General features: G+C 37.5%; 4 protein-coding genes across 4 annotated transcripts in view; 2 read left to right on the top strand and 2 right to left on the bottom strand.

Annotated features, from left to right (window-relative positions):
* The window catches only part of LOC140941074 (probable ethanolamine kinase), a 7,498-nt gene extending 3,723 nt beyond the window's left edge, over nucleotides 1-3,775 (top strand). Inside the window, exons 3-7 of the mRNA XM_073390035.1 lie at nucleotides 51-134; nucleotides 963-1,055; nucleotides 1,737-1,807; nucleotides 1,974-2,047; nucleotides 3,386-3,775. Coding sequence (XP_073246136.1) covers nucleotides 51-134; nucleotides 963-1,055; nucleotides 1,737-1,807; nucleotides 1,974-2,047; nucleotides 3,386-3,458 — 395 coding nt within the window. The 3' untranslated portion in view covers nucleotides 3,459-3,775. The remainder of the gene's footprint in view (nucleotides 1-50; nucleotides 135-962; nucleotides 1,056-1,736; nucleotides 1,808-1,973; nucleotides 2,048-3,385) is intronic.
* Nucleotides 3,776-6,416: 2,641 nt separating this feature from the next.
* Nucleotides 6,417-13,002, bottom strand: LOC140940553 (ER membrane protein complex subunit 10-like). Its single transcript, XM_073389540.1, has 10 exons — nucleotides 12,927-13,002; nucleotides 12,743-12,806; nucleotides 12,362-12,386; nucleotides 11,785-11,875; nucleotides 10,979-11,080; nucleotides 10,067-10,124; nucleotides 9,859-9,923; nucleotides 9,130-9,197; nucleotides 8,101-8,197; nucleotides 6,417-7,396 (listed from the first exon to the last, which is right to left on the bottom strand). Exons 1-10 carry the CDS (start codon nucleotides 12,993-12,995, stop codon nucleotides 7,316-7,318), a joined length of 720 nt encoding a protein of 239 aa, XP_073245641.1. The 5' UTR covers nucleotides 12,996-13,002; the 3' UTR covers nucleotides 6,417-7,315.
* Nucleotides 13,003-13,139: 137 nt separating this feature from the next.
* On the top strand, nucleotides 13,140-14,813 carry LOC140940902 (uncharacterized). Its single transcript, XM_073389865.1, has one exon. The coding sequence runs from the start codon at nucleotides 13,211-13,213 to the stop codon at nucleotides 14,471-14,473; it is 1,263 nt and encodes a 420-aa protein (XP_073245966.1). The 5' UTR covers nucleotides 13,140-13,210; the 3' UTR covers nucleotides 14,474-14,813.
* A 5,043-nt stretch (nucleotides 14,814-19,856) lies between these two features.
* On the bottom strand, nucleotides 19,857-23,738 carry LOC140941389 (melanopsin-like). Its single transcript, XM_073390383.1, has 3 exons — nucleotides 23,582-23,738; nucleotides 21,970-22,104; nucleotides 19,857-20,969 (listed from the first exon to the last, which is right to left on the bottom strand). The coding sequence occupies exons 2-3, from the start codon at nucleotides 22,100-22,102 to the stop codon at nucleotides 19,915-19,917; spliced, it is 1,188 nt and encodes a 395-aa protein (XP_073246484.1). The 5' UTR covers nucleotides 22,103-22,104; nucleotides 23,582-23,738; the 3' UTR covers nucleotides 19,857-19,914.
* Nucleotides 23,739-26,723: the final 2,985 nt, after the last annotated feature.

Here is a 26,723-nt window from a genome sequence, read left to right as displayed (position 1 = left end):
TCTTTTTATTGTTGTTGACTAAAGGGCTGATCAAAACTTGTTGTTTTCAGATACGATTCTAAGCATTGACTATGAGTATGCTGCTATGAACTTCCTTCCTCATGATATTGGAAATCACTTCTGTGAATATGCAGGTAAGTGGTGACAATTTTTCTTAAGATAATAGAGTTTGAAATTTACCAGAAATGACATTTTGTTGCCGAGGGTTAATACCGCAACAGTTTGATGAGACTGTCCCATTCCCATCTGTTAGCCTTGACAGATGGAAGATCCTGCCATCACTCTTTAATAATTGGTCAATGAATTAATGTTGTTGCTGGGTGCTCCCTTAAGCATCTGCTTAAAACAATAATAGTTCACAACTGGACTAGTTTTGGTATTTTTTGTGTTAGTAGCATTATTGCAATCACTTAGAAATATATAATGTAAGCAATAATTAAATGAACATGCATTACCCACACTCACCCTGGCCCAACTGAGCAACTTGCAACTTGCAGTACAGAGGTTCCATAGCATGATGAAATGCCCCCAGTTTTTTTCCTTTTTTAATTAAGAGGTGAAATAAATTCAACAAATGGTAAACGGCTTGGCATGCACTTTTGAGTTACAGTTGCACGTAGGAGGTTGCTAAGCAACAAAGAAATGTAGGGGTCCACATGAGGCAATAGCCCACTCCAGCTCCTTGAGTGCTTAGCAATCCTCCCAAGTGCAACTATAACTCAACAGCAGAGGCTGAGCCGTTTACCATCTGTTTTATAACATACCAGTAATCAAAAGAGAAAAACTTTTAGAAGGGGAATGACATGAGTGCAGTCATCTGCTCACCTTATGGCTTGTGTAAATCATTCATTGCAAATTCTTTTCAAGACATATAAATTATACTTATTTAAGAAAATTGACAAAATTTAACTCTGGAACCAGTCTCACCTTTACTGAATATATATGTTTTTTTTACAAACTAGGAGTGGACGAGGTAGATTATACTTTATATCCCAAAAGAGAACATCAGTTAAAGTTTATTGCAGTTTATCTTGAAGAAGCGGCTAAATTGAGAGGTACAGTGTGTTATGAAGCAGCTTCTTCCTTGGTTCAGTTCAAAATTATTTTAACTTTCAATGTAATTCAGTGTCATTTTGGAGTTATAGGCTGTGGGTGTCGGAAATTAATATTTATTACCATAAATCCTCTGTTAAGCCCCCCCCCCCACCCCCCACCCCTTTTCAGGGGAAGAAAGTTAATAAGCCCCCTAGCTCTTTTAAGCCTTGCCCTCCCCTCCCCCTCATTATTCTTCACAGTTAATAAATGAAAGAGTGTATTAAACAATCCCGACTGTAAAATTTCGTGTGGACTGATCTGGGATGGTTTATTCACCAGCTGGAAGTTTGGAGTTGTATTTGATACTCGGCTGCTTGTAAATATAATTATTGTATATTGTAATTTGTTTACCCATGGAGCACTTAGGAGTTCATAAGAACTTGATGAAATGTGTCCGTGCATTCCAGATCTAACTGGAATACTTTGGAAGTGTTGGTTTTTAACCAACACAATTGGAAGTGTTGGTTTCTTGTACTTGAGCTTTTTACTTTGTATTCTAGTTCTTTATGGAGAACTGACACCATTGTCTTTGCTAAATCAAATAAGCCCCCCGTCTCTTTTAAGCCCCCCTACAATGTGTTTGAAATAAATAAGCCTCCGGGGGGCTTAATAAAGGATTAACAGTATGTTTCATTTCAAAGGTGAAGCCAATCCTGTCATCTCTGAAGTAGAAATTGAGATGCTTTATGTACAAGCCAATCAGTTTGCACTGGTAGGTTGCAATATTTTTTTCATAGGTTCTAAATATTATTGTTACAAAAAATATATAAACAATGTAACCGTTTGTATTATTTGGCTAAACAAATAATATTGGAGTAAGCATTAAGAGGAAATAATATGACAGTGATACATGTTTAATACTCTTCTTTTGCCTATAGGCAGCTCATTTTTACTGGGCCATGTGGGCACTAGTTCAAGCTCATTTCTCAACAATCGACTTTGATTTCTTAGGGTAAGTAAGTGTACCACCATGCATGTGATGCCAGCCCATCTTTTTTTTAATATGGTAAGCTGGACACATTCTTTGAAACTTTGAGAATGATTAAAATCACATTATTTTTATCCTTGGTGCTCTCATGGGGCTCTCTCTTTGTTTATATGTTTACAAAATATTGTGTGCAAGAATAATAGAACTTATTTACCATACCTGCAATCTTTGCACTTCCTTAAGGACTTATGGGATAAAAGGAATGTCATGTAGTCTCTCAGGGGGCAAACAAGACTAAGTGATAAACACTGCCAGTACAAAAAAATGCAGTCAAGTTTGTTTATTCTATGACAACAGAAAATTTACAACTTTTTACCTTAAAGACAATAATGGCAAATTATGAGTGGTAGTGATTATTGTTTCTTTTCTGGTTGCAGCTATTTAGTGATCATAGATGTCCTAACAGAAAGCAAATATAATGATCTAATACCTGTTGAAACTCCAATTTTGCATTTTGCAGGACTAAAATTTTCATCTCGTTTTGAGAGAATTAACAAACCTAATTGCGATTACTTGTGTTGGCAAATTTTGAATCTTGAATACTCCCCAAAAATCCCTTCTTAATTCAAGCCACCCAAAAAAATACTTGCCAAATTTTCCTACCCGCCCCCCTCCCCCCCAAAAAATTTTGGAATCGAAAATTTCAAACCCAAAAAATCCTTCAATCATCCCTGTCACTTGAAATCTGGATTACTATACCCCACCTGGGGTTGAGCTCCATTATGCTTTCTTTATATGAAAAGCATAAGAGAATTAGCCACCTACATACATTCAGTCGCTGACCCAAATCTCTTTCTATGCAACAGCCTACTTCAGTATTGAGTTCCTTGTCAGAGGGTGCTAACAATTCTACCAATAGCTAAGTACACTTAAAGGGCGTATAGAGAGAAGTGCTGGATGACAAGTAGCAGATACCGTTATTATTTTCACTTTAAATGCCATTTGATGTTACTTCTTCCATTCAACTTTGTTTTCAAGGATGTCGTTTTTTTAATCATTGTTTTGTAGGTCATCCCTTTCTAGATCCTCATTTTTCTACACAGTCCCCACCCCCGAGGGTTCACTAACCGTTGCTAGAGCACAAGGTTGCTTGGTAGAAAAGAAGAAGGAAAAAAAGGTAGAGAAGGAAAGGAGAGTTCCTTCCTCTACTTGCCTTCTCTAAACCCCCCCCCCCCCCCCCCCCCCACAATTTCTTTGTACATTATTAAATTTTTTACTTTATAGTTAATGGTAACAATCAAATAGTAATTTTATATTATTTTACTACAGTTCTCATTGGCAACTAATCCTTGGTTCTTTTAGGTATGGAATAACACGTTTCAATGAGTACTTCAGGCGAAAGGATGAATTCTTAGCTCTTTGCTATGACAACTAATAACAGTTTTCAAAACAAATTATTTTAAAATAATCTTGATATTATTGTAATAATCAGAATTGATCATTATGATCGACAAGTTAACACATAATCTGGGGAAAAAATTATCATTAACTTATTTGTCCCCAAAATTTATGGTTATTTTGTTGAATGAATGAATGAGTGAATGCATAAATGACTTTATTTCACAACGGTAACATTTGACAGTTAATAAACTGATCAGTTGCCTTCAAATAAACTATAAGCTAACTAAAAACAGTGTTAATCGATAAAGGAAAGCATTATCTACAGCAGCAAATAAAATTGGCTATTATTTGCTGAGGTTGAGTCATGCAGATAAAGGGGTAAAATAATGAGGCACTGACAGAGATATCACCATCTAAGATCTCCACAATTCTTTGGACCATACTAAAAGGCAAACCAATATATATTTTATTTTATTATTTTTATATTTTTTTTATAAGTGAATTTGGTTTTTGCTTAATCTTTGAAAATTTGAGCCTACAAAACCAAATAGTTTCTGATAAAGTCTTGTTCAAAAACTCAAATTTTTTTTAATAATGTACGGCACATTAGTTAATTTTTTATTTTTGTGGTTTTTGATGGCTGCTATTTCTTTGTGATGCAGCTTGCGAAGAGCTGAAAAATTGCCCAAATTGCCCAAGTTAACAAGCTTTTTTCAACTTTTGACACTATTTGTTTCTGCATATACAGCAATTCCTTCTTAAGGTTAACTTGTTTGGTAATAAGCAAAAATGGTGTCAGCTAAGATTGGTGTATAAGCTTTCAGATGAAAGGTTTGCAGATTCTTTGTTGTTTTTCATTAGCATGTCATACATGTGCTCTATCAGTTTAAGGTGCTTGTTTCCAGAAGAATTGAACCAACTTTTAATGCATGTGCCACTGAACAGGGGCCGATCTAGGGGGAGGGTGCAGGGGGTGCACATCCCCCCCCCCCCCCCGAGATGACCTGTGGTTTTCTAATACAACTGGTATTCTGCAAAAAAAAAAACCAAGTGGTTTATTGGTGTTGAAGTAGAGCAAGAGACGAGTGCACCCCCTCCTAAAAAAAATCCTGGATCCGCCCCTGCTGAAGATCATTAATTTTTACATAATTTCCCTGGAAGAAGAGAAAAAGCCAATTTGTTCAAAAGAATATAGAGCTAGTGAAAAACAAAATAGCATTTCCAGAAAGTTGGGCCATGGGTTTAACAATGTTTAACATTACACTATTTTAATGTAAAATAGGGCAGCCCGCAATGCTGTTTTAGTCCTTAATGTAAACTAAATTACTATTTGTGGGAATCATTATGTTGTACAGCCAAACCTCGTATAAGCAACCACCAAAAATTTAGTTGTTACTTTCAAAAGTGAACCACAGTGGATCTCTTGCAAGAAAAGGTCAACAGCTATTGAACTCAGAGTATTAATCGGGGGGGTATGGTTTTCAACCAGGTTACTCTAGAATAGGGTATATAAATCAGAGCGTTTGGCTCTAGAATAGGGTATCATTTTTCAGGTAACTGATCAGTTGGTTGAAGATGTTATCTAGACTAGAGAAACAGCTACTCTAGGATAGGGGGATTTGGGGAGTTTACTCTAGTATAGGGTAGCAAAATTCAGCTGAGCTAGCTCTGGTATAGGTTAAGGGTTCCAGGGTCCCAGCGGCACATCCCCACCCAGAAATTCCTAAGGTACCCCCCCCCCCAGTATTAATGTACTGCATACAAAGTCTAAACAGTGAGTAATTATTGTCACTTAAAGTACCTTTTACACCTGTTTTGCATATTGTACATACAAGTCAGTGAACATGGAGATCAGAATAAATAATTTATTTAAGTGGTCGTTTACAGCAGGTAAAAAGCAGCAGTGGGAAATTAAAAAACTATAACTCCTAAAGATGGTCGCGTTTGTGTTCCAGATGTACCAGTAGTTTGCTTACAAGAGGTGCCAGCTACATTGTAAAGGGATTTGAATGGAAAGCTTTTTGTGTGATTACACAGTCATGAAGGGCTGGCTGTATATAAATAAATTTTATGACAAAAATGCGTTTTTTTGTGGTTATTCACTTTAACTTATGAAGAATTTAGTGGTACCTGAGGGAGAATTGAGATTATTTATTTATTCTTTTTTTTTCTTACTTTTTTTCTTAATGTTTCTTTCTATTAATTTATTTAATTGAATGATTGACAGACTGGAGTGTTAGTCAACCTAAAATAAAACTGTTTATATTAACAATAATAATTTTATTACTATTCACTCAAAATATTTCACCGTTTTTGATTGACTTTGATTTTTTGCCTGATTCCTCATAATCAGCTTGCTTTGACTTAATTTGTTAAGATGTGGGCATTCAATATTACTACAGTCCCCGTACATGTCAAGTGACAGCCTAGCTGTTAAGTCATGACTGCAGAGAGAACTCAAAAACATGGGAAAAGAGTTCGTGGCAATATTCAAATGCAGTTTCCTACTTTTTTGCGAAAACTGCTACCCAGATTTGCTAGCAAATTTTTGCTACAGCTTGTAATCCTTAAGTGTTGTTAAATTGTTTTTCTTGCTATATTTGCTATTAATTTCGTCTATAAGTTTCTGCAAGCAGTTTGCCTTAACTTTTTTTTTTGCTAAATTTGCAATAAAATTTTGCAATTTTTGAGTTTTGCGAGAGAGTGCAATCCTAATCCAATATAATAATAAATTGTTAAATATAAATAAAGACACTTTTAATATTGTTATTATTATTTAAAGGTCCTCAGGGAGTTGGTACACTCCATATAACAATTGTGCAGTTGGTCAAAGTATTTTCTTCTGATTTGTTGCTTCATACTAAAGTATTTTTCTATGGTCTTCATACAATTACGAAAATTTTACTTTTAATTTTCCCTTTACTATTTGTATAGGTAATAGCATGATTAGTCGTGATATTTGGCATAAATACCACAAGTGATATTTTGAAATTGTTATACGTAATTTCATGAGCTGTTAGGCAAGTGCTGCTTATGCAAGCATTTCCATGCTTAACACAGGCTGCACCAATTACATTTTTCTTCAGCTTTGTAGTATGCAAACGACAGAGTTGCAAAAGTGGACCACAAATGCAGTTACATGAACATTGCACATTAAATTTTAATTCAAGATGATTAATCTGAGACTGACAATAGAACCTGTTTGCAAGAATAGTGTTGTTGCTTCTTAACTTCCATGACACTTGTTCCTTTCCATTCCAATACTACTGGACTGCTTCACATGGGTCAAAATGATGTCAAAATTTTCTTCTTAAGCCTCATTAATATTTTCGCATATTAATTTACATTAATACCGAGATGTACGTACATAATTATGTGACCACTTACACTAAAACATTCCTTAGGATAATTATCCAATCGAACAGCTGAATGCACAGCAAGTGATAGAAAAAACAGAGAGCCAAGCTGTTCCAGTGGCTAATGAACGGCATGCGAACAGCTAAACGTTTCAAAACCGCAAACCATAGGGAACATTTTCATGTGAATGGTCACATTATAGCAAAACCTTAGGGTAGACTGTGACAGGAGGCTAGAGAGCTGTTTTTTTGTTGTTATGCCCCTCCCTTTGCACACTGGCCTTGGCACATAACTTGGCCACGATAGCCACAAAACTGCACAGTTGTATATACCAGTATTCAGGGTTTGCTAGCAATATCCAAGTCTGAAACTGGTACATGTAGCTTTGCATACATGATAATCTCAAATAGAATCACGGGAAACTTTGACAGATGTTAGCTGGTAAATGATCCCTCCATATTTACACCTTGAGCTACAGTATCAGAGTTTGAGGGGGACTTCTTTCTTTGCACTACTGGGAGGAGAATGAAGACTTCATTGACTAGACCCCTCCTGTTGCTCTGGCTGCTGAGAGGTAAGCATCATAAATATTACAACAGGAACAATGTACATCCACTGCAAGAAAAATAAAATCAAACCACCTTGAGATCAAGGAAAGTAATTATTGTTGGTTTTTGTCACTCATTTCATTTGATAATACATAGGTACCCTAAGGTAAGAAAGAGTTTAAAAAGTTGCAACATGCCAACGTTTTAGAATACAATGTAGCAAGTCAAAAAAGTTACAATAAGTGCCACAAAGTAAGATTGAAGTTTATTAATTAACACTGTCTCATACATTTCACTGGCTGGGGTGAAGTTCATTGTTTTTCGGGAGCTTAAGCAATGATGGCAGCGACATCAATGAGGACAGCAAAAAAGCAATAGGCTTAGATTGGCAAAACAACAACTCTGCATGTGCATCACACTTTTTTGTATATTTCTTTGCCATCAATGCATGACTACAATGTGAAAGTGCCTAATTTCACGTTTTGTGAAGGACATGAACACTTGCAACGACTTGCTTTTTTTTTTCCTGAACTTCAATACAATCTCTTAGAATTTTAACTCCAGAAAAATTTGCCAACATTCGATGAATTGAATGAGATGAAATAAGAGTCACTGTGATAAAGTTTGAAGCAGCGCAAATTCACTTTTTAAGTGACCTTTTCCTAGCCGTTGCTGTCGTAACAAAGTAAAATGAAATTTTAAATGAGGATATTAAACTTTAACAACAACATAAACATGCACGTGAAAAGAAAAAATCATAACTCAACTCACGTATTTAGCTAAAAATGATCTATTGTCTTGTGTCTTCCCAGCTTGCTTCTCTCGTTTCTCCTTCTCCAGTCTTTGAATGTAAGTCTGAGTATCAGGACTGCAACATGCACCAGATACAGACTAAGTACCCAGCAATGAAATAAACTCCTCATGAAAAGAGACCCAAAGGGCCAATTAAGTGTAGCCAGGTATTCAAATTTGTTATTCGTTTTGTGTGCGGATCACTTAGCATGCAGTGGAATGTAGGTAGCTACAATAATATATGCAAAAAGATTTATAGTAGTTGAGACAATCCAATGCTATCTACATGAAAAGGTAATGTGAAACTTTTCATTCCCCACCCCCTCTAAGCAATATTATTATTGTGCCACTGGTTACAGTGTTGATTGTTTCCTGTTGCAAGCAAGGGGTGGGATTGACGAGGGGAGTAGATGGTTTTGTTTTTCAAGAAATATCCCATTATTTTGATGACAGTCTTTTAACAATTTTGTTGTCAACTGGAGATTTTCAAGGCCTAATAGCATAGTTGTCACCCAAGACACTAATTTTCTACATAAAATTATTCTGGATTTGAGATACGGCTATTAAGTGATTTTGTTTCCTTTTTTTCTTGCCCTTTCACCCTAAGCTTTCGGAGGCTTTGGGAGAAATCCATTTTGATCCTTAGCTTTTGATGAATAACATTATTATTATTCAAATTTTTATGCCCAGCGCAGACTTCAAGAGGCTCACTGTAGGCTGACAGGAGTGACTTAATTTAATTTAAATGGCTATATTAAGAGACAGTACTTCCTTTGGGGTCAGTGTGAAGTGGATTGACTGAATGGTTGGTAATGGAGAGCAGTGTACCTGCACATGGGTGGAGTGAAGGAAAGAAAGAATTGAGGTGAACTAGCAAGCAAAGGAGTGTGTATACTTCAATGAGTTCAGTAAAAAAAGGTAAAAGACTCTCAACTACTGCCACATGAGTACAGATTAAACAAAACCAGTTGTTATTAATAATACATGTAATTGTTAAAATAAACTCACAGCTGTCCTGTTCCTTGAAGCATTACTACCACTGATGAATTAAATTGAGAAGGTAAGCTTACAGCATCCTTGAGAATTGAAAAACAGACAACCAAAGCATTATTATTTGATACTGTTATTGAACTGGACATAGTTTAGTGCATGACTACTGTAGTGCCACTGTTTTTGTCAAAAGTAAATGCTGACACTATGAATAAGAAGGAATTTGCATACTTCTACCCTTTCCACTGGGTTTCTCAGGGTAATAGTGTACAATGTATAAGAGTTCATGACAGTTTTTTCTTGGATCCACTAGTCCCCTTACATTTTACAGGGACTCCATAGCTACCTCCTTTGTACTTATAGCTATAGGTGATGAGTCTGATAATCCATGAAATACAAGTTGTTTTTTAAAATTCTTAAAAAATGTTCATTCAACTGGTCTTTTTTTTATGCTTACACAACAGCTTTTGTTCTGGAAAATAGTGCTACGTTTGCTTATACTTATCAGCCTTCTTGACCATTAAAATTCCCAGGAGAAACCAGCATCTTATTTCTCCTTACGGCAACATGGCTGAATGAAACATAAAGGTCATGAGAATAAAGGAATTGATCACCAACTAAAAACGTCTTTATTGTTACGCAAATTCTCCTCCTCAGTAACATAGGAAATGTATAAAGAACATCATGGAGAAAATGCATACTGATAGTTACATTGAATGTACACAACAATTAATAACAATCACTTACCCAGTTAAGACTCTTTGCTTGGCAGCCCCCATCAGGAACAATCAGCCCGACACCATATAAGTGGCCTTAATAAAATCAAACATTCTAATTAAGCTCTCACGGTAGGCCTGAATAAATAATTCTGCTGGAAGAATTTCAAGCAACTACATTTTTTTCCTTGTTTATAATAGACAGCTGTAACAGATTCAACTGGAAACATACTGCATACCTGTGTTATCGAGTGTTAAAGTTATTGTCTCTGTAAGTTTTGATGTAAACAGGGAACACTGGTAAAGGAGTAAAAGAATTAAACATAAACAATTTGCTTTCCATGTCAGCTGTACATAGCATAAATGATATGTGATAAAAGTCATATGAAGAACATTTTTAAAATTCTTAGAAGTCAAGACATTCATAAGTTCAATTTTTTTCTGAGTCTCCTTTTATTTGTGACATGACTGTAATTACAAAATTAATTTCAATTTTATTATTAAAAATAATATTATTGCTGATGCTACTGCTTTTTACTTAGTAATGTATTGACAACATTGTGTTCTGGCCCACTACAAAAAGATCTATTAAAAGAAAGGTTAAGTTTGGTGGGAAATTTTTCCAAACAATAATTATGTTTGGAAAAATTTATTATTATTATTATTATTATTATTATTATTATTATTATTATTATTATTACTGTCCTCTTTCCTCTGCCGTCCCTAAGTTCACCATTTAAAAAACTTGTTTTGATTAACACGTGAGTTTTTTAACTAAGAATGTTCAAAGTCATGTGAACATGAATGAAATGGTTAACAACCACATATTTGTACATGTATATAATACATATGTTGTGGTTCAATTTGATCCTTGGTTTAATTTTTATTTTCCTTTGTTTTTGGGTATGGTAATGTATGATAATCAGTTTAAAACAAAGAAAAATAAAAATTAAACCAAGGGCAAAATTGAACCACAACACATACATTAAGAATTTCTTTGCACTTGTGCATTATAAGGGTTCAAGGAAATGTCAGATTCTGAATAAAGCAGGCAACCAACCAAGATAAAAATCAAGTTACCGAAGAGTCTGCATACTTCAATGATAAAAAGATGGTATTAAATGGTATATTCAAAATGCAGCTAAACTTACAGCTTTCACAAATGTAGAAACACTGCTATCAATGCCTACACCACCATCCATGGACTTTGGGCGCAACTGTATTCTGTAGTACCCATCTTTTAATGCCAGGTCCTAAGGGATAACGAAATTCAAAGGATGGATTTAACATGGAATGCATCTCTTAAATACATTACAATAAGTTAGCTGGTGATTTTATTAATTTTATTTGCTCCACGAAGGCGACTAGTGATACAATATGTACTATTGTGCCACAAAATGTAAACTGTACTGCTGCTTTTAAGCTCCCCAACTTATAAGCCCTCCGACTCCCCCTCGCCCATGACCAGTTATAGGCCCATCTACCTGTAAAAGAAATTACATCTCATCTGATTACCGTGGTATAAGCCCCAACCCCCCCTCGTCAGATATAAGCCTCCTCCAAATGTATTGAAATGAATTTGATTTATTTTGAAGTTTTGAAGCTTGACTAAAAACTAGTAAAAAATAATATTAATGCAATTAAAGATATTTTAATCAGGACTACCATAGCTTGTTAAGAAGTGCTTTTTTCTACCCTGGCTATAAGCCCCCTTGGATATAAGCCCTATTAAAGCACCTTATGAAGATACATTGTATACCTAATTCAATAAAGGTTGCTTTGGCAATTGGTCATTGGCACTTGGGCTTTGGGTAAACAAAACAACATGATGATTTGCTTGAGTGACCACCAAACAATAGATTCCCAGTGCACAATGATTCAATAAAGGTTGCTTGGCATTGGTAATTATTACCAATGTCCAAAGCAGCCTTTATTGAAAAATTATTGCATGCATTACCTTCAGATTCTCAACTTCATCCAATGATAGTGGTTCTGTCTGTGATATTGTTCCAGTAGAACTCTTGACTGTCTTAACATAAATGGTTCCCCTATGCAAAAAAAATATGTTTCAGCCTTAGCAAAATGTTGCAGCTATTGTAATAGGAAATTTATGTGTTGTATATTACTAACTAGCCATTTATAAATAATATTATTAAACCTTTAATGCAAGAATCAACTCTTTTTTTCCTTAGTCGAGTGGCATGCTCTGACACATTAAATATCCCTGTCAAATTTGATTTCTGGTAAATTTTGATTTACCGGTAACCTTGACGATTCTCAATTTCCACTGACTGAGAATCAGTGTACCTAACAAAAAAATAATTAATAATCTGGAATCAAACAGTTGACCTGTTATTATGAACTGAACAGTGAAATATTAAGGGACATTAATAGTTGGGTTTGTGGGCAAGTATTTTTTTTTCACCCTTCCCCCTTCTTCCCTTTACTCACTTTATTTCCTCTTTCCTCAACAAACTCACACAGGAACACTTTCTAAACAGTTTAGTAACATGATAAAATAGCAACACTATTACCTTGGTTTAAAAACTGCATCTTCTTCTAAAGAAAGAAAAAAATTAACAGGTCAAATTGAACCATGCATTACCTGTACATTTTTTTCTATGTTTGTGGTGCAGAAGTTATGAAAGTCTATAATAAATTCACTAAAAGTGTTCTATAGATCATATTACTACCTTTAATTAGGTTATTACTGCTCCTATTTAACCTATACAAACACTCAACAAGGTACCAAGCTCATGGCCGGACAAATCATCCTGCTATGAATTTCTTTGCAAAGAAATTCATGGCAGGATGATTTGCCTGGCCATGAGCTTATATGATACTACCAGGGAAATCCCATCACACTGGTATTTGCATCAGCACCCTAAAAATTATAGAATTAAAGAGAGACTTACCTTCACTTAGGCAGTGCTCCACAGTGAAAACTAACTCCTCCCCACGAGGTTCAATACTGCAAACCTTTTAATTGTACACAGTTAGTAATTAATTTCCACGTGAACGAGAAGGGTAAATACAAATTTCCAACAACGTTCAAAGAATGCTACGAATAAATAACTGATGGATAACTAGAGATCTCACCATATCCATACAAACAAGTAGGAACAACGAAAGAAAAAAGAGCTTAAAATTTGTGAGACCGTCCGCCATTTTACAAGCAACACAACTCCCTAAGAATGCCGGTATATGGCTTATTCAGTTTTCCGAAGAAGTCTGGGTACAAGTTGACAAGCAAGATGGCGGACAAGATGGCGAGAACGGATGCAGCGTTTGCTCTAAAATAACCTGATAACTCTGGTTTTTTACTAACACTTCGTTCTACTTGTCTGTTTTTGAAGTCTTTTGATGCTATAGAACTGTAAAGTATGCCAGAAGAAGTGATCATGAAAGAAATCGGTGGCTTAAAACGCGAGATCAAGCGTGCAAAGTTGTTTGAAGTTCAACGGCTTGTCAGAAGACTCAGGCAGCTGGCCAACAAAAAGGGATCTGAAACTCAAATAAAAAAGAACCAAAGAAAGGTAGAGAGGTTTGAGAAAGAACTGGAGTTTTTAAAAGACGTGGGTGTCGATGAAATCGCTCGCAGAATTGCCAGTAAAAATGGGGAAGACGGTCTTAATAATAATCAAGCCATCAAAGACAACAAGGAAGACCCTAGTGCGGATTATGTTCTTCAGGAAAAGGCTTTAGATAGGGTTGTTAATTCTACGAAAATTAAAGAATTTGTGAAAAGGGTAGATGCTAGCAGGAAAGATTTTGGTCGTTCTGATGAAAAGAAAGACAACAAAAGGGCAGAAAGGCAACAAAACATTGTGAAAGACAAGTCTAAAGATACAACAAACATTTTTGGTTTACCTGATATGAAGGCATTGCTAGATGAGGAAGCTGAAGTTGATGACAATAGAAATTTTGTCGAAGGAAAACTGATACTAAAAAGGAAACGAAAACCAGAAAACGAAAAAGGGAAAGACGAGGTATCTGATGACAAACTGTCACATCATGTAAATGATGAGGATAAATTCAGCAGTGATGGAGAAACATCAAGAGTAAAAACAAAACAAAAGTTTGCTGAACAGAAGTTTTTTGTAGACAAGGGCTTTGCAACTGAGCCACTAGCAAGAGAAGATGTTGATAATGACAGTGATGGCTTTATTTCGAACTCGGACCTTGATGCAAGTGACTTTGAAGAAGATGAGGAAGGCAGTGACAATTTTCCATCTCCAGAGCTTAAGTTCAAAGGCTTAGAGTCATGTTTTGTGGGGACCATGTCTGGCGCTAAAGGAGATAAAAGCTTGAAGGGAAGAAAAAAGCAGAGGAATGGAAAAGGAAGGTTGGGTGATAGAAAAGGAAAAAGAAATCGTAGAGGACAGCGTGCAAGACAGCAGATGTGGGAGAAGATTCATGGAAAGAGGGCAAAACATTTGTATAAAAATAACATTATAATTAAACCAAAGGAGTATAAGGAAGATAGGAAACAGACAAGTAAAGTCAAAGGTCAGCATTCTGTCAAACGAAAGAGTGATGATGAGAGTTTACACCCATCATGGGAAGCTGTGAAAAGAAAAAGATTGCAGGAAACAGTTAAGGTTGAGTTCAAAGGACAGAAAATCATATTTGATGATTCAGATTGAAAATTAGGGAAGTATTAGTGGTACATGTGCTAGTAATGGAGAAATCTCATGTTTGCCAAATTTTCTTTTTTGCAGTGTATTTTTGTAAGTGATTACTCCAGTTTAAGGGTTCACTTAATCAATTGTTCAAACAAATTTAGAACACTGGTTTGTTGGTAATTCTCCTGTATACTGCTTGCATAGAAAGCTTCAACTGTCTTTGAAAAAATCATGTTGTGTAATGCTGCTAATCTAAGGAAGATAATTGGCCAGCGGGAGGTTCCTACACTGTATGTTTTTTTATTATTATTTTATTTTATGTTGTTAGTCAATTCAATGAATGAAGTGGAAAAAGAATCAACACAGGAGTAGTGTGATTTACTTTTACAGTGTATCTGTTTTAGTGATGAACAGGTGTATCAAGCATATCCTTTTTCTTTGACCAGTTCCCTCCTAGAATGAGGTATTGGGTGGTGATTGGTCATTCTGACTTTCCAATCTGTGGACAAAATCCTATGATATTTTCCTTTTAACCCTTTCACTGCCAGAGTGTTTGATAGAGTTTTGTGAGGTACCTCTAACTTTTGAGTTTGTGGACGAATTCATGTGATGTGACCATTCAAAAGAAAGCTCTCTGCCTTAGCTTTCACATGATGCTATTTGTTTGTCAAAATTTTAGAAAATGAAATTTGGAAATTAATTTTGTCAAAATTTGCCTTTGGCCACATTTGACAGTCAAAGGGTTAAGTGAAACCTCTTTGGTTGATTTTTTTTGCATGGTACAATTTTCTTTGGATTTTCTTTATGAATTTACCTTGGCAACCATTAGGAATAAATGGATTACTGTAATCGACTGTATGGTCAGGTGGTGGTGGGAGGGGGAGGGTTGTCACTTGTAAGAGATTGACAAACAAAACTCTCCAAGCCAAGAACATTTGCTAAGGTGAAAGATGACTGATCATTCTACAACCTAGAAAGCTTGGTTTCAAGAGGGACTGTAACAACTAGAAAGTCAGCAGATCTCTCCTACATGGTGAACATTGCTATCTCAAGAAAGCTTAAGGTATGAATATTGTATCAATAATTAAACTTCAGTTGGTGACAATTGAGACACTTTGCCCTAATGGGCCTTACTAATGTTTTGCCAAAGTAAAAAAGGGAAAATAAAGCTTTCCCTCCCCCACTCGTCCCATGCTATGTTGTGTCATTGTTCAAGCTACCTGTAGAAAACAAAAAACACCCAAACTTTGAATGGAGGGGAGAGGCCGGCGTGGATTGTTTTGCTCTCTGTAGTTACCCCATTTGAGGAGAATGTCTCAACAACTTTGTCACCAATTGAAGATGTTTTAGGCAAGTAATTTTTATAATTTTCCTAGGATGATGCGGGATTGCAATTTCCTTTTCCTTTCTTTCTACTTTGAGTTTAGTTTTTAAGACTATTTTTATGGATTTGCAGATTTGGAAGGTTTGGTGGATCATGGTCTCCTCTAACATGGATTGTGGAAGGTTTGTTTTCTTTTCAAACCATGGTCATTTTCTAGTCACTCATCACCTGACTTTGCCGAGGAAAATTTTGATCCCAGAGAACAGATTTTACCTACAACGGGTGGGTGTGGCTCTGCAGTTCCATAGTTAAGGGCTAGGTTACTGAAACTAGTATTGAAAGTGCTCGGGTTCTAACCGTGGTAAACTAGGAATATCCGGTCACCTCGCCACCAAACCATCTCGCCACCAACGAAATTGCCACCAAGAAATACATATCTTAATACATATCGAAAGGACAAGTCTCTAAAAAGAATTCTTTCACTTTAAATTTACAATGAGATTTAAGGACGTAAGGTTCAAGTGACAATATTAACCAAGTTTCACAGTAAAGGCTGTTGTATTTTAAACAAATCACACCTTTCGAGCGATGAAAATAAGCCGTACAGGTGTATTAAGAAATTCAAAAGTCGCATTTATTCACAAGAAATATAACTAAAGATCAGAAGTTCGACGTAAGGTGTCAGTTAAAATCGATAACTTTATATTTGGGCTTGAGGGAGAAGTAACAATCCCACGTAAGTAAACAGTGTCAATTGTAGCAGAGTTGTTATGTGGTGGCGAGTAGATAGTCTACTTGCCACCACATCGCCACCAAGAAGTCTGACTTCTTTGTGGCGATATGACCATAAACCACTGGTTTGTCCTCAGAACGGATTTGACCCACAAGACAACCACTTCTGACGAATCACACTTGCTTAGTCGCTTTGCACCTTAGCAAATTGGTTTGAGTCAAACGGTGTACAGAGTTCATGCTAATACGGAGGCTAAGGGAGGAAAGCTGGGTGTACGCTTTTTGACCAAGAACTTTCGGTTCGAGACTGTTTCATCAAAAGTAGACTTGCTTTCTCACAGCTGCTACTCTACGGCCACCGCAATGATAAAATCATGAGTTTTAATGTGTAACACTTTATTGTGAAACTTAAGTCTCAATGCTGTTCTACGAAAATCAATCAGAATAGAGCAGCCGTTCCGGTCAAGCGTCGATCGTAGCACTGTATGTTGCATTATGCAACGCGTGCTGAAATTTGGCCCTCTTTTTTTCGTAATGCCGGCCGTGGGCGGCCGTTGCACCCAAGTTTCCAGTAAACCTGTCGTCAACATGTTACTAGGCCTCTGGTTAACAATGCACCCACTGATTTCTAACAGCAGCGTAAAAACAGGATGACGCCAACAATGCATAACTCTTAATTGCTGATTTGGATTGTGGTAGCTGACTGCAGATTTTAAATTTAAGGCTGCCAAAGTTCGTACTCATGAACGTGGTGGGTCATGTCATTTAGGGATCAATCTAAGTATCTTGGGAAACTGCCCACCTACCCCTCCCTGAAGCTAGCATTAACACTTCTCACTTAAAATTGTTGGCTTAGGGGAGGGGTGGGCGGTCAGTTTCTCAGAAACTTTGTTCCTCATTTTACACTAAGTATAAAGTGAATCCTTCGAAATTATTCAGTGCTTCGCTCGAATGAAGTAGTCATTTGAAGGTTTTGCCAATCACCATTTAAAGTCCCTTTTAAACCCTCCGTCATCAGCGAACTGGTTTCTGGGATATTCTAATTTAAATGAAGTACGCGTTGGCTCTGAACTTGTTTTACACCATTATTCTTATTCAAAGGATAGTCATGAACCCATAGGCTGCTGCTGGATGCTTACCATCATGCTATCCTGCAACAATTTTGGACAAACAGGATCGAAAAAATCTTATGTTGGATGTTGAAAGACTAAGAGAATTCTCCTCCAAGAATTGACTTCAGGGATTCATTTGCTGGACAAAACTATCGGCGTTTGCAATACAGATGGGCTATCCAATAATTGCACCTCTCACAAGGTAATTTTTCTCAATTTATTGCAAGCATAAAAGAAGTTATATACAACCTCTCTAATCTATGTGTGTATTGTCATGGTCTTCGTGTATTCTCTCTGTATTAACTCCTTCTCGGGCCTATTTGATTATTGAATCAAAATGAGCATTATTTTGGGCGCTTAGCGCTTAACTTCCTCTGAACTGTAGTTATTGGGAGATTTGGTAGGTCGTCGGATCCCTATTTTAAAAGGTCGGAAATGCAGTTCTTTCCAAATATCCTTACCAAATATTTCTTATATGTTCATTCAACATTTTCTACCCCCTGTTTTATTTAACTGCGTACACTCCATGGTTTACCAAAATTGGGGGTACATGGAAAGGCTATGAACTTATTGACTGACTACTAGTGGGAGAGCCACATATTTTCCTGTCCGGCCCGACCTATCTCAGTAAATAAGCATTTATCATATGACCGTTTTGTTTTTAATTTTTTTTGACGAAGCGAACCCGCATCGATCAGTACGCTTTTCTAGCAGGGCCCTACTCGTTTTTCCGGGCCAATCACTTGACGCGTACTGCCCTCAGACGATACTTTTTTTTCATATGTTTTCCAACAAAATTGCGCGCGGAGCCGTAGGGGTCATATCATGACATTTCATACTAACCTACATTTAGTTAGGTTGATTTTACTTGAAGCGTGAAATGAATACTAACAAATAGTGCAAAATAGCAAGAGGTAAACGAAAGGCAATGGAATAAGTGCATAATAGTGCGTGGTATTCTACTACCTATTTAAACGTTTAAAAGGTTTAAAGGCTTGTTTATAGTGGAAGGTGCACTTAGCTTATTCAGCTAGTTTACAGGGGCTCCACTCAAATGCTTAGAAACAAATCAATCAAATACAACATAACACAGGGACGGCTTGGCGAGAACCAACCCTACAAAGTACTATGTAAATACAATAATAGGTGATTACTGGTGAATACCTAATGTACAACACTCGTAAACTAGCTTTCACAAAAAGAAAAAACTCGTGCTACAAATGGTCGCTCTTGACCTGAATCACCCAGTTAAGCACGCAGGCTTAGTGCCAGTTAGGCTGCCAGGTATTCTGGGGAAACTAATTAATAAAACTCTGACAACATATAGCTGGCACAAGGAACACGGTAGGAGCACAGAGGCTAAGCAAAAAGAAAAACTGCTATAACTGGTCGATCTCGACCTAAATCCCCCAAATAAGCACGCAGGCTTAGTGCCAGTTAGGCTGGGGAAACTAATTAATAAAACTCTGACAACGCATAACTGACACAGGGAACACGGCAGGAGCACAGGGGCTAAGCAAAAGAGAGATCTGCTACAACTGGTCGATCTCGACCTGAGTCCCCCAAGGAGGCAACCAGTTGGCTATTTACAACCGTGGCCGAGGATTTGAACTCGGGACTACCGAGAACAAATCCAGCAAGTGGCCACAGCGGGACTCGAACCCGAGACCGTCGGGTTGCGAGTCCGACGCGCTGACCATTCGGCCACGCTGCCTCCTGTCACGAGTTAAGTAAAATTACTCTATATGGTCTAGGTCATAACAGTAGTGTTTCAGTGCCTTGTGCATGAGTGCAAGTGTTAGCTCGTAAATTTAACCAGCCTCAATTAACTCCCGCATGTTTATGCACAATATTTCCACCAGGGTGCACAGTTTGTGTAAATGGTAAGCACCCGTTGTCTCCTGGAACATACAATGGTATTAGAGAACTTTTAGATTTGAGGACGAGTACGAGTACGTGATTTTACTTGAAGTTTTTGCGCCTGTTCTCGAAAAAAAAAGACACTCCGGAAAGCTTCATTTTACTATTTTTCACCAAAAAAGTTAGTGCGGTTATTTTTGCCGAAGGAGGTTAAGCCCTCTCCCAATAGCAAAATGATTAAACTTCTTACATTTGATAACTTTTTCCCGCCACTACGACATTCTCTTTAAAACTCGTGGTAGATTGATGACGGCCAACACGTTTTCGCGCCAAAGTGACAATGGTTCACGCGTGAGCAATATTTAGTACTGAGAAAATCTCGTACTCGTAGTCGTCATCGTCTCAGAATCTAAAGCTCTCTATTTTTATACTTGTTACTTCCACGCTTGCGCCTTCATAATCTCTAGGGGCTTCGTAGGTGCGTCAGTATGTTTTACTTGATTTTGGTTCTGATCAATCACACCCGGCTGAATGGAGGTGCTTGGTACATCTCCAATAGTTTGCAAGCCGGTTACATCCGTCATGGTAGTCGCTGTTCCAATTACGTTTTCTTTGACTTGACTAGTACTAGACATCGGCTCGATTTCGTTAGCCTTAAACCGAAGCAATTTCTTGAAGGCTTGCTGGAACTGCGGGTTCATGATTCCGTATATAAAAGGGTTTGTAAGGCTGCTACCAAAGACGAAGAAGTAGGAAAATAAATGTGCCCACCGTGGACTGGAGAATCCAAAAATCTCGATGAAGCCTACCACTGAGAGTGGGGTCCAGCATGTTAAGAAAACACAGACGACCACAAACGAAGTCTTGAGAACCTTTCTTTCGGTCTTCTCTCTTTTGCCACCCACGGCGTTGCTTCTTCCGTGACTCCATTCGGCTGCATGCCCCTGCATCCTCTCTGCGCTGGCTTTGACGGTTTTGTAGATGGTGTAATAACACCACGAAATGACGCTCGCGGTGGTGAAAATTGTCCCAGCACAAAGAAATACCATGAAAGAGACATCGGGTAGGTCCCAAATGCATGTGCACACCGCGAAAAGTGGGTGGTAGGCAATCTTTCCCCAGCCGTAGAGCTGCGGGGAGGTGACAGCTAAAGCACCGAGCCAGGCAGCAGCAATCACCAAGTATGTGACCTTCTTGGTTGAGAAGTACTTCGTATACAGATTGCGCCGCACAACGTTGAAGTACCGATTAAACGCAATCCCGGTCATAGTGAAAAGTGATGTAATCCCAAACGTTAGCTGCGTCAAGCCAACCAGCTGACATAACACGTGGTTAAATACCCAGCGTCCATAGCGGAGACTGATGACCCAGAAGGGCATGTGAAGGGACGCCATGCAAATATCGGTGAACGCAAGGTTCTGGATTAACATGTTGGTAATCGTGTTGAGCTTTGGGTCGAAATTAATCGCTGTGACGACAAGTACGTTTCCTGTCATAGGTTTAAGAAAATACTTCGAGTAAGACTGAGTTATGAAAGTACAGAATGTGCTTCAAGCCCTATAAGCGTACATTTCAGTAAGTCCGCATGTAAGAAGTTGTGGAAGAATGCTAGTGTGAAAAAGGGTATAGACAAAAGGTAGTTATGGACTTGGTTAATTGACTATAGGGAGCTCATTGTGGTCAGACAGCTGGTATTGGCCCCAAGACCCAGAATAGAGAGAGATCACTGTTTACATGTAACAGTAATGCAGATGACTAGAGCTGGTCCTGAAGTAGTCCTGCTTGTAAAGAGTTCACTGCATACATGTAAGGCAGACAACAAAAGCTGATCCCGAGTTTACCCGCTCGTAGAGAGTTCATTGTAAACATGTACTACAGGCAGACAACAAAAGCTGACCCCGAGGGTCCCCTGCTCATACAGAATTCCCTGTATACATGTAAGGTAGACAGCAAGAGCTGGGTCGGAGGGTGTTACTCCTTAAAGGAGCTGTGTCACGAAATTCAGCCAAATTAGGAAATTACAAAATGCCATTTAAATTAAGAGAAACATAAAAATAACCGCTTAAAACTTTAAAGGAAGGTTAAAATAACATAACAGAAACAACAGATGCCACGGATGGGCAAAACTGAAGAAGATTGAAACGGATTGAAATTAGGATTTTTGAAAACTGTTCTGAGCCTAACAGTTTTTCAAAGTTGATCCCTGCTGCTTGCAACTTCAAAAATAATGCTTAGGAGACATGTTTGTTTATCTCGTATCTCTGATTTTGTCCTTTTATGTAATTTCTTTGCATACTTTAAGTTCCATAGCGATTGAGGGCGAGTAGTTGGCGAAACAAAATGAACTGGACTGCCGTGACACAGGCCCTTTAAATGAAACTCACTATATGCGTGCATGACAAACAGCCATCCTGTCCAAATGTTACCCGGTTCGCTGTTCATGTTTATATCAGCGCCTTATCCAATAAAACTGACTCGCCATCACCTACCTGTAAAAGCTACTAGAGAAAATGCAATAGCTAGAGACACTTCAAACCAAATCTGCAACTGTGAACGGCCCAGAGGGTCAGATGCTGGGTTGCCTGTCGGCAGGGTGGAGGTGGTATTCTCAAGGTTGTTCATGTCTATTTGAAAGCAAACAAAAAATGAATAAATTGAAGGTAGACACCGCAAGCAAAAAATACAGGCGAAGAAAGCAAACAAATATAGAATAACAACCTGCTCCCTGTTGGCTTAAAAGCTAATTTAGTTAGAACTCCGCACCTGTATTGCATATGTTTGAGACTATATCCCTTTCTAGTCTGAATCAAACACTGCAATTTACTTCCGATATTTCGAATCCCCCCTTTAATTGGAACCAAAACTGATTTCCATACCCCCAGTTAAACGCTGTAATTGAATCCCCCTTCCGATTTTTCAAGCCCTCCTATAATTCAGACTAATTTCCTTTCCTCTGGGGTGTTCCGCTGTATCAGTATGCCTCAATCTGCTCGTATTTAGTCCTACTTCCAGAGAGCTACTTATTGATCCGTGCAAGGTAATCCGGATTCCGACTTCTGCTTGTGGAATCCGGAATCCGGAAATGTTTTTCATGTGAAATATGGAATCCTGGGCTTTGGAATCCGGAATACAGCTCAAGATATCCGGAATGCCACTAAGGATTGGAATCCGGAATCCCAGTTCCACTGACAAGAATCCGGAATCCGGCACCTATAATCCGGAATCCACAGCGTTGAATCCAGAATCCAAGTCAGTCTTAGATTACCTTACCTGGGGCGATACTTAAAACATTGACTGTCATTTTACCAGAAGCATGTTTTGAATTAGATTCCTACGTTGGCGATACTCGTTTAGCTTCCGATGGAGCTATATGTCAATTTCACTCCCAAAAGCTTCTTACAAAAGTTTTGCCGAAACTAATACTAAACAATTATTGGATGAGGTTTTTTTGATATCCAGAATAATTGAGGTCAGGAGCCCATCATTTAATGGGCTCCTGTCAAGGTCGAGGTAGGGGTTATCAGCCTTAGCCTTCGGCTTCGGCTGATAACCTTTACTGGTGGTCAGCGGTAGGGAAACAAGATGGCCGCGATTTTTCTTCGTGCGACATTGTAACGTAATTTTCTATATTTTACTTATTTTTCTGTCGTGTAAGTCTATCTAATTGTCATTTCTGTGTTAATATGTCTGCAAATCTTATAACTGTGTAACTTCCATCCTACTTTTTCGCTCTTCTTACAGTAATACGTGCTAGTGGATCTCTGTGTGTTTGTGTGTATACAGTCTGATATGCTGCCATATTGTACCCCGCACAATAAACTTATTTAAATTATCTCACTGAATCTGGCTTCTTGGCATTTCTAACTTAGTAGTTATTTCAAGAAGTCAGTACCCTTTTTAGCTAATTGATTAATTTAACAACTTGTAAATAACTATAATATTCTTCTTTGGGTACAATAAATTTGTTGTTGTCGAGACCGTGATTATTCTGTGTATCACAAAAGCCGAATCTAATAATTGTTTTATTGTACATTGACCGAAAAAAAAATGGTCACGACAGTAAGTGGAACTGATAATCTATTTCTAAACGGGAAAGAATACCTCAGGTTCTCTCAGTTTTTTCTCTTTCACGTAATCAGCAAACAGCTCCTTTGCCACCTTCGTTGGCCTTTTTGTGTTTTGTGAGTCCTTGTCTTAACTATTTTTTTCGATGTCTTGCTCGGTCGTCGAAGCAAACCTGGAAGTCGTGTTTTTGCTTCTTCACTGACGGCAAGCAACACAAAGCGCGCGAACGTGACATGATTACCCTTGGAAAATATGCGCCGCGGTCATACATGACATGATTATCGGTGGCCGTGTGTGTCCTTGGCATGATTATTGTATAATCTGCAGCTAGATGATGTCCCAGGCGCTGATTTCGAAATTCACTGTAAGCTTTCGGCCAATCAGGAAAGAGATAGTGAGTGGAATGTATAATAATACCTAGTTTTTTCTAGCTGCTTACGTAAACAATCCTGATTATCTTCTGCAATTACATTTTGATGAGAAAATGGTAAATCTCCTCTTACAGGTAGTGCCAATTCAATTTAAATGCCACAAGGTTATCTGCCAATCATCAAAGTTCTGTGTACACATTATATCTGTACTGTACAAGTGTAATTAAGGTTATCTCTGAAGTATCTTTGGCTGTCAGGGAAGCCATTTTTCACTGAAAATGTGCCAACATTTAAGTATAGTTTTTCGCGGATTAAAGTGGTTGATACCAAGAAAGTCTGACTCACTCCAATTAGGCATTTACTAAGCCATTTTACCGAGGGGCGTTTTCTAAGAAAATTCTGTTCCAATGAAGCTTTCAACTGAAGACCAACTAAGGGCTCCTCCCTGTTTTTGAATGGATCGATTCTGGTACTCATTTCAAGTGCTACTTCATTCGTATAAATTTTTGAGCCTGCGGATGATGAAACTTTGCCTTAGTGTTTCTGCAGTTCACGTGTTCAAATGAAGGGAAAAATGCGGCCAGCCTTGTTTTGTGTTTTATCTGCATTGTTTAACAATGGTTTAAGAGCTAATACACAGATGTTATAAAGTCCCTGTTTTCCGTTTTTCTTAGTTTCTTCAGTTCGTTTAGTGCAAACAACATAATTAAAGGAATAATTGATTTAACGCGACAGGACGTTTTAATTTTTCGAAATTTTAAACAGAAATGTAAGAAGTTTCAAAAGAAAAACCTTAACATCGATTAAATAATAAATCGTCTACAATGAGGAATGGAAACATCTTTTCAAAGACTTGAATTTTGGTGAATGGGAAAAAAGATAGCAACCTTAGAGAAATATTTATGTCAGGGAATAGCAAATAAAGGGAGAATCATCCAGGTCTATTGCAAACAGGGCCATAGCCAGAAAAAAATAAGGACTGAGGCAATATCCTCGGTTGAAGTATACCCGCCTAGCTATTTAGGGTCTTTATTATGACTACGTTTAAACAAAACAGGGGCACCCAGCGACTGTTTTCTGTAAAATATCTGTTCGGAGAAGGAAATATTGCCTAGAATTTTCTATTACTTGAGGACGGCTAAAAATTTCTAGATGACCGTTCCATTCATGTACAATTTTCGAAGCTTTTCCAATACATCCGCTACGATTTTCTGAAGTTTAATTTTTCACATTTTACTCCCCAGATTAGGCTAGCTAGGCTATTTTTCTTAGTAAAAAGGAAACCTAAAATTTTCGGACTCAAAAATGCGATGTAGAGAGGAATCACAAAAATTCTCACTTTCGTAAAACGTTAAATTGCTTCTAAACTTTTCGGGAAAGAAATACTGGAGCGCTAATAATTTCAAACAGACTCAAGTTGTCCTAGGATGACCGAACAGATACAAATTTTATAGCGCCGCTTAGAATGCATTTCTAGAGATCTAAAAGTACTCTGGATAGCCTAAAAAGTGTTTTCAATGTATGTAGGAGGAGACTGTCGTTAGGTGCCCCTGACAAAACACTGAGATCAAACCTGGGGGGGAAATGACCGAGGCAAGTGCCTCGGTTTGCCTCATACTGGCCTCGGCCCTAGAAAACAACAGCCAGACCCACTTTGTAAATGTTTCATTTAAAGAGGTGACGCGGAAAGGCTTATACTATCCTTTATTTGATCTGCTGTAAAAACATTGTAATGTTTCCCAATAATTGCTGTCATTTTTTTATGAAACGGCTTTTTTTGAAAAAATAAAATAAAAGCCAAAATAATAAGTAAACGTGACTCTCCTTTTCGCTGACCGACATAAGAATTACTATCGACCCTGCTGATGAAAATTTATTTTTTTTCCATGCCATCTAAGGCAGGCAATTTCCCGGAGGTTGCTGATGTACCACCAATAATGTATTTAATGAAACAGCACCCATCTACGACGAATGTTTAACATAATTTGGAAATGAAGGGATGGGTTTAATATATAGTTCACAGATTTGGTTCAAGGATCTTACCGATAGCAAGTCCGTGGCAGGTAGTATGCCATGATTTTGATAACCCTTTTATCAAGAGTAAGGTCAATAAGTAGTTGTATGGAATTATAGAAGACTCCCGAAGTCTGTTACAATTTTATGCCGAATATATAGGCACACTTTCTATTTACGCATTTTAATAGATGAAGATAGAATACGTTACGGCTTAGGTCCGTTCTCACCAAAATGGGGAAAATCTTGAATTTCGTGGTACTTCGCAAAAACGGTCATTTTCTACTGAGAATTTAGTTTTGACTCGCGTTTTCTTTAACAAGACGTCTTGTTGATGATCGTCAGTTATGTTTAAAAAGAGCTTCTGAAATTGATTTCAGATTTTAAGGCAAATTCGCTTCATGGTGAAACTAATACACAGGCGAACAGATCTATAAGTAAAATTACTACATAAAACCATAACCAGTGAAAATTAGAAGCATTAATTATAATTTATAACTCGTTAAGCTAAGCATTGGTTTATGTAGGGATTGAGATTCACTTCGTAATAAGTTACCCTAATATACTGTGGAAGGTATATACGTCACACATTCCAGATTAAAACTTCTTATCTCGCAAACACTCTAAAGGTCACATTTACAAAAAATAGTAACATGGGTTGCTAAATGGAAGGCGATTAAAAGGAACTTTCCTGCGGTAGATGTATTAGTTTAATTTTTTTTCACCGATATAAAAAAAATTTGACCATTAAGGTAAATTTGAGTTTCTTATTTCTTACCACAAAATGATCCTCT

Source organism: Porites lutea, chromosome 6, assembly GCF_958299795.1.
Source record: "Porites lutea chromosome 6, jaPorLute2.1, whole genome shotgun sequence".
Classification (NCBI taxonomy): Eukaryota; Metazoa; Cnidaria; class Anthozoa; order Scleractinia; family Poritidae; genus Porites; species Porites lutea.
This window is presented reverse-complemented; position numbering and strand designations above follow the sequence as displayed.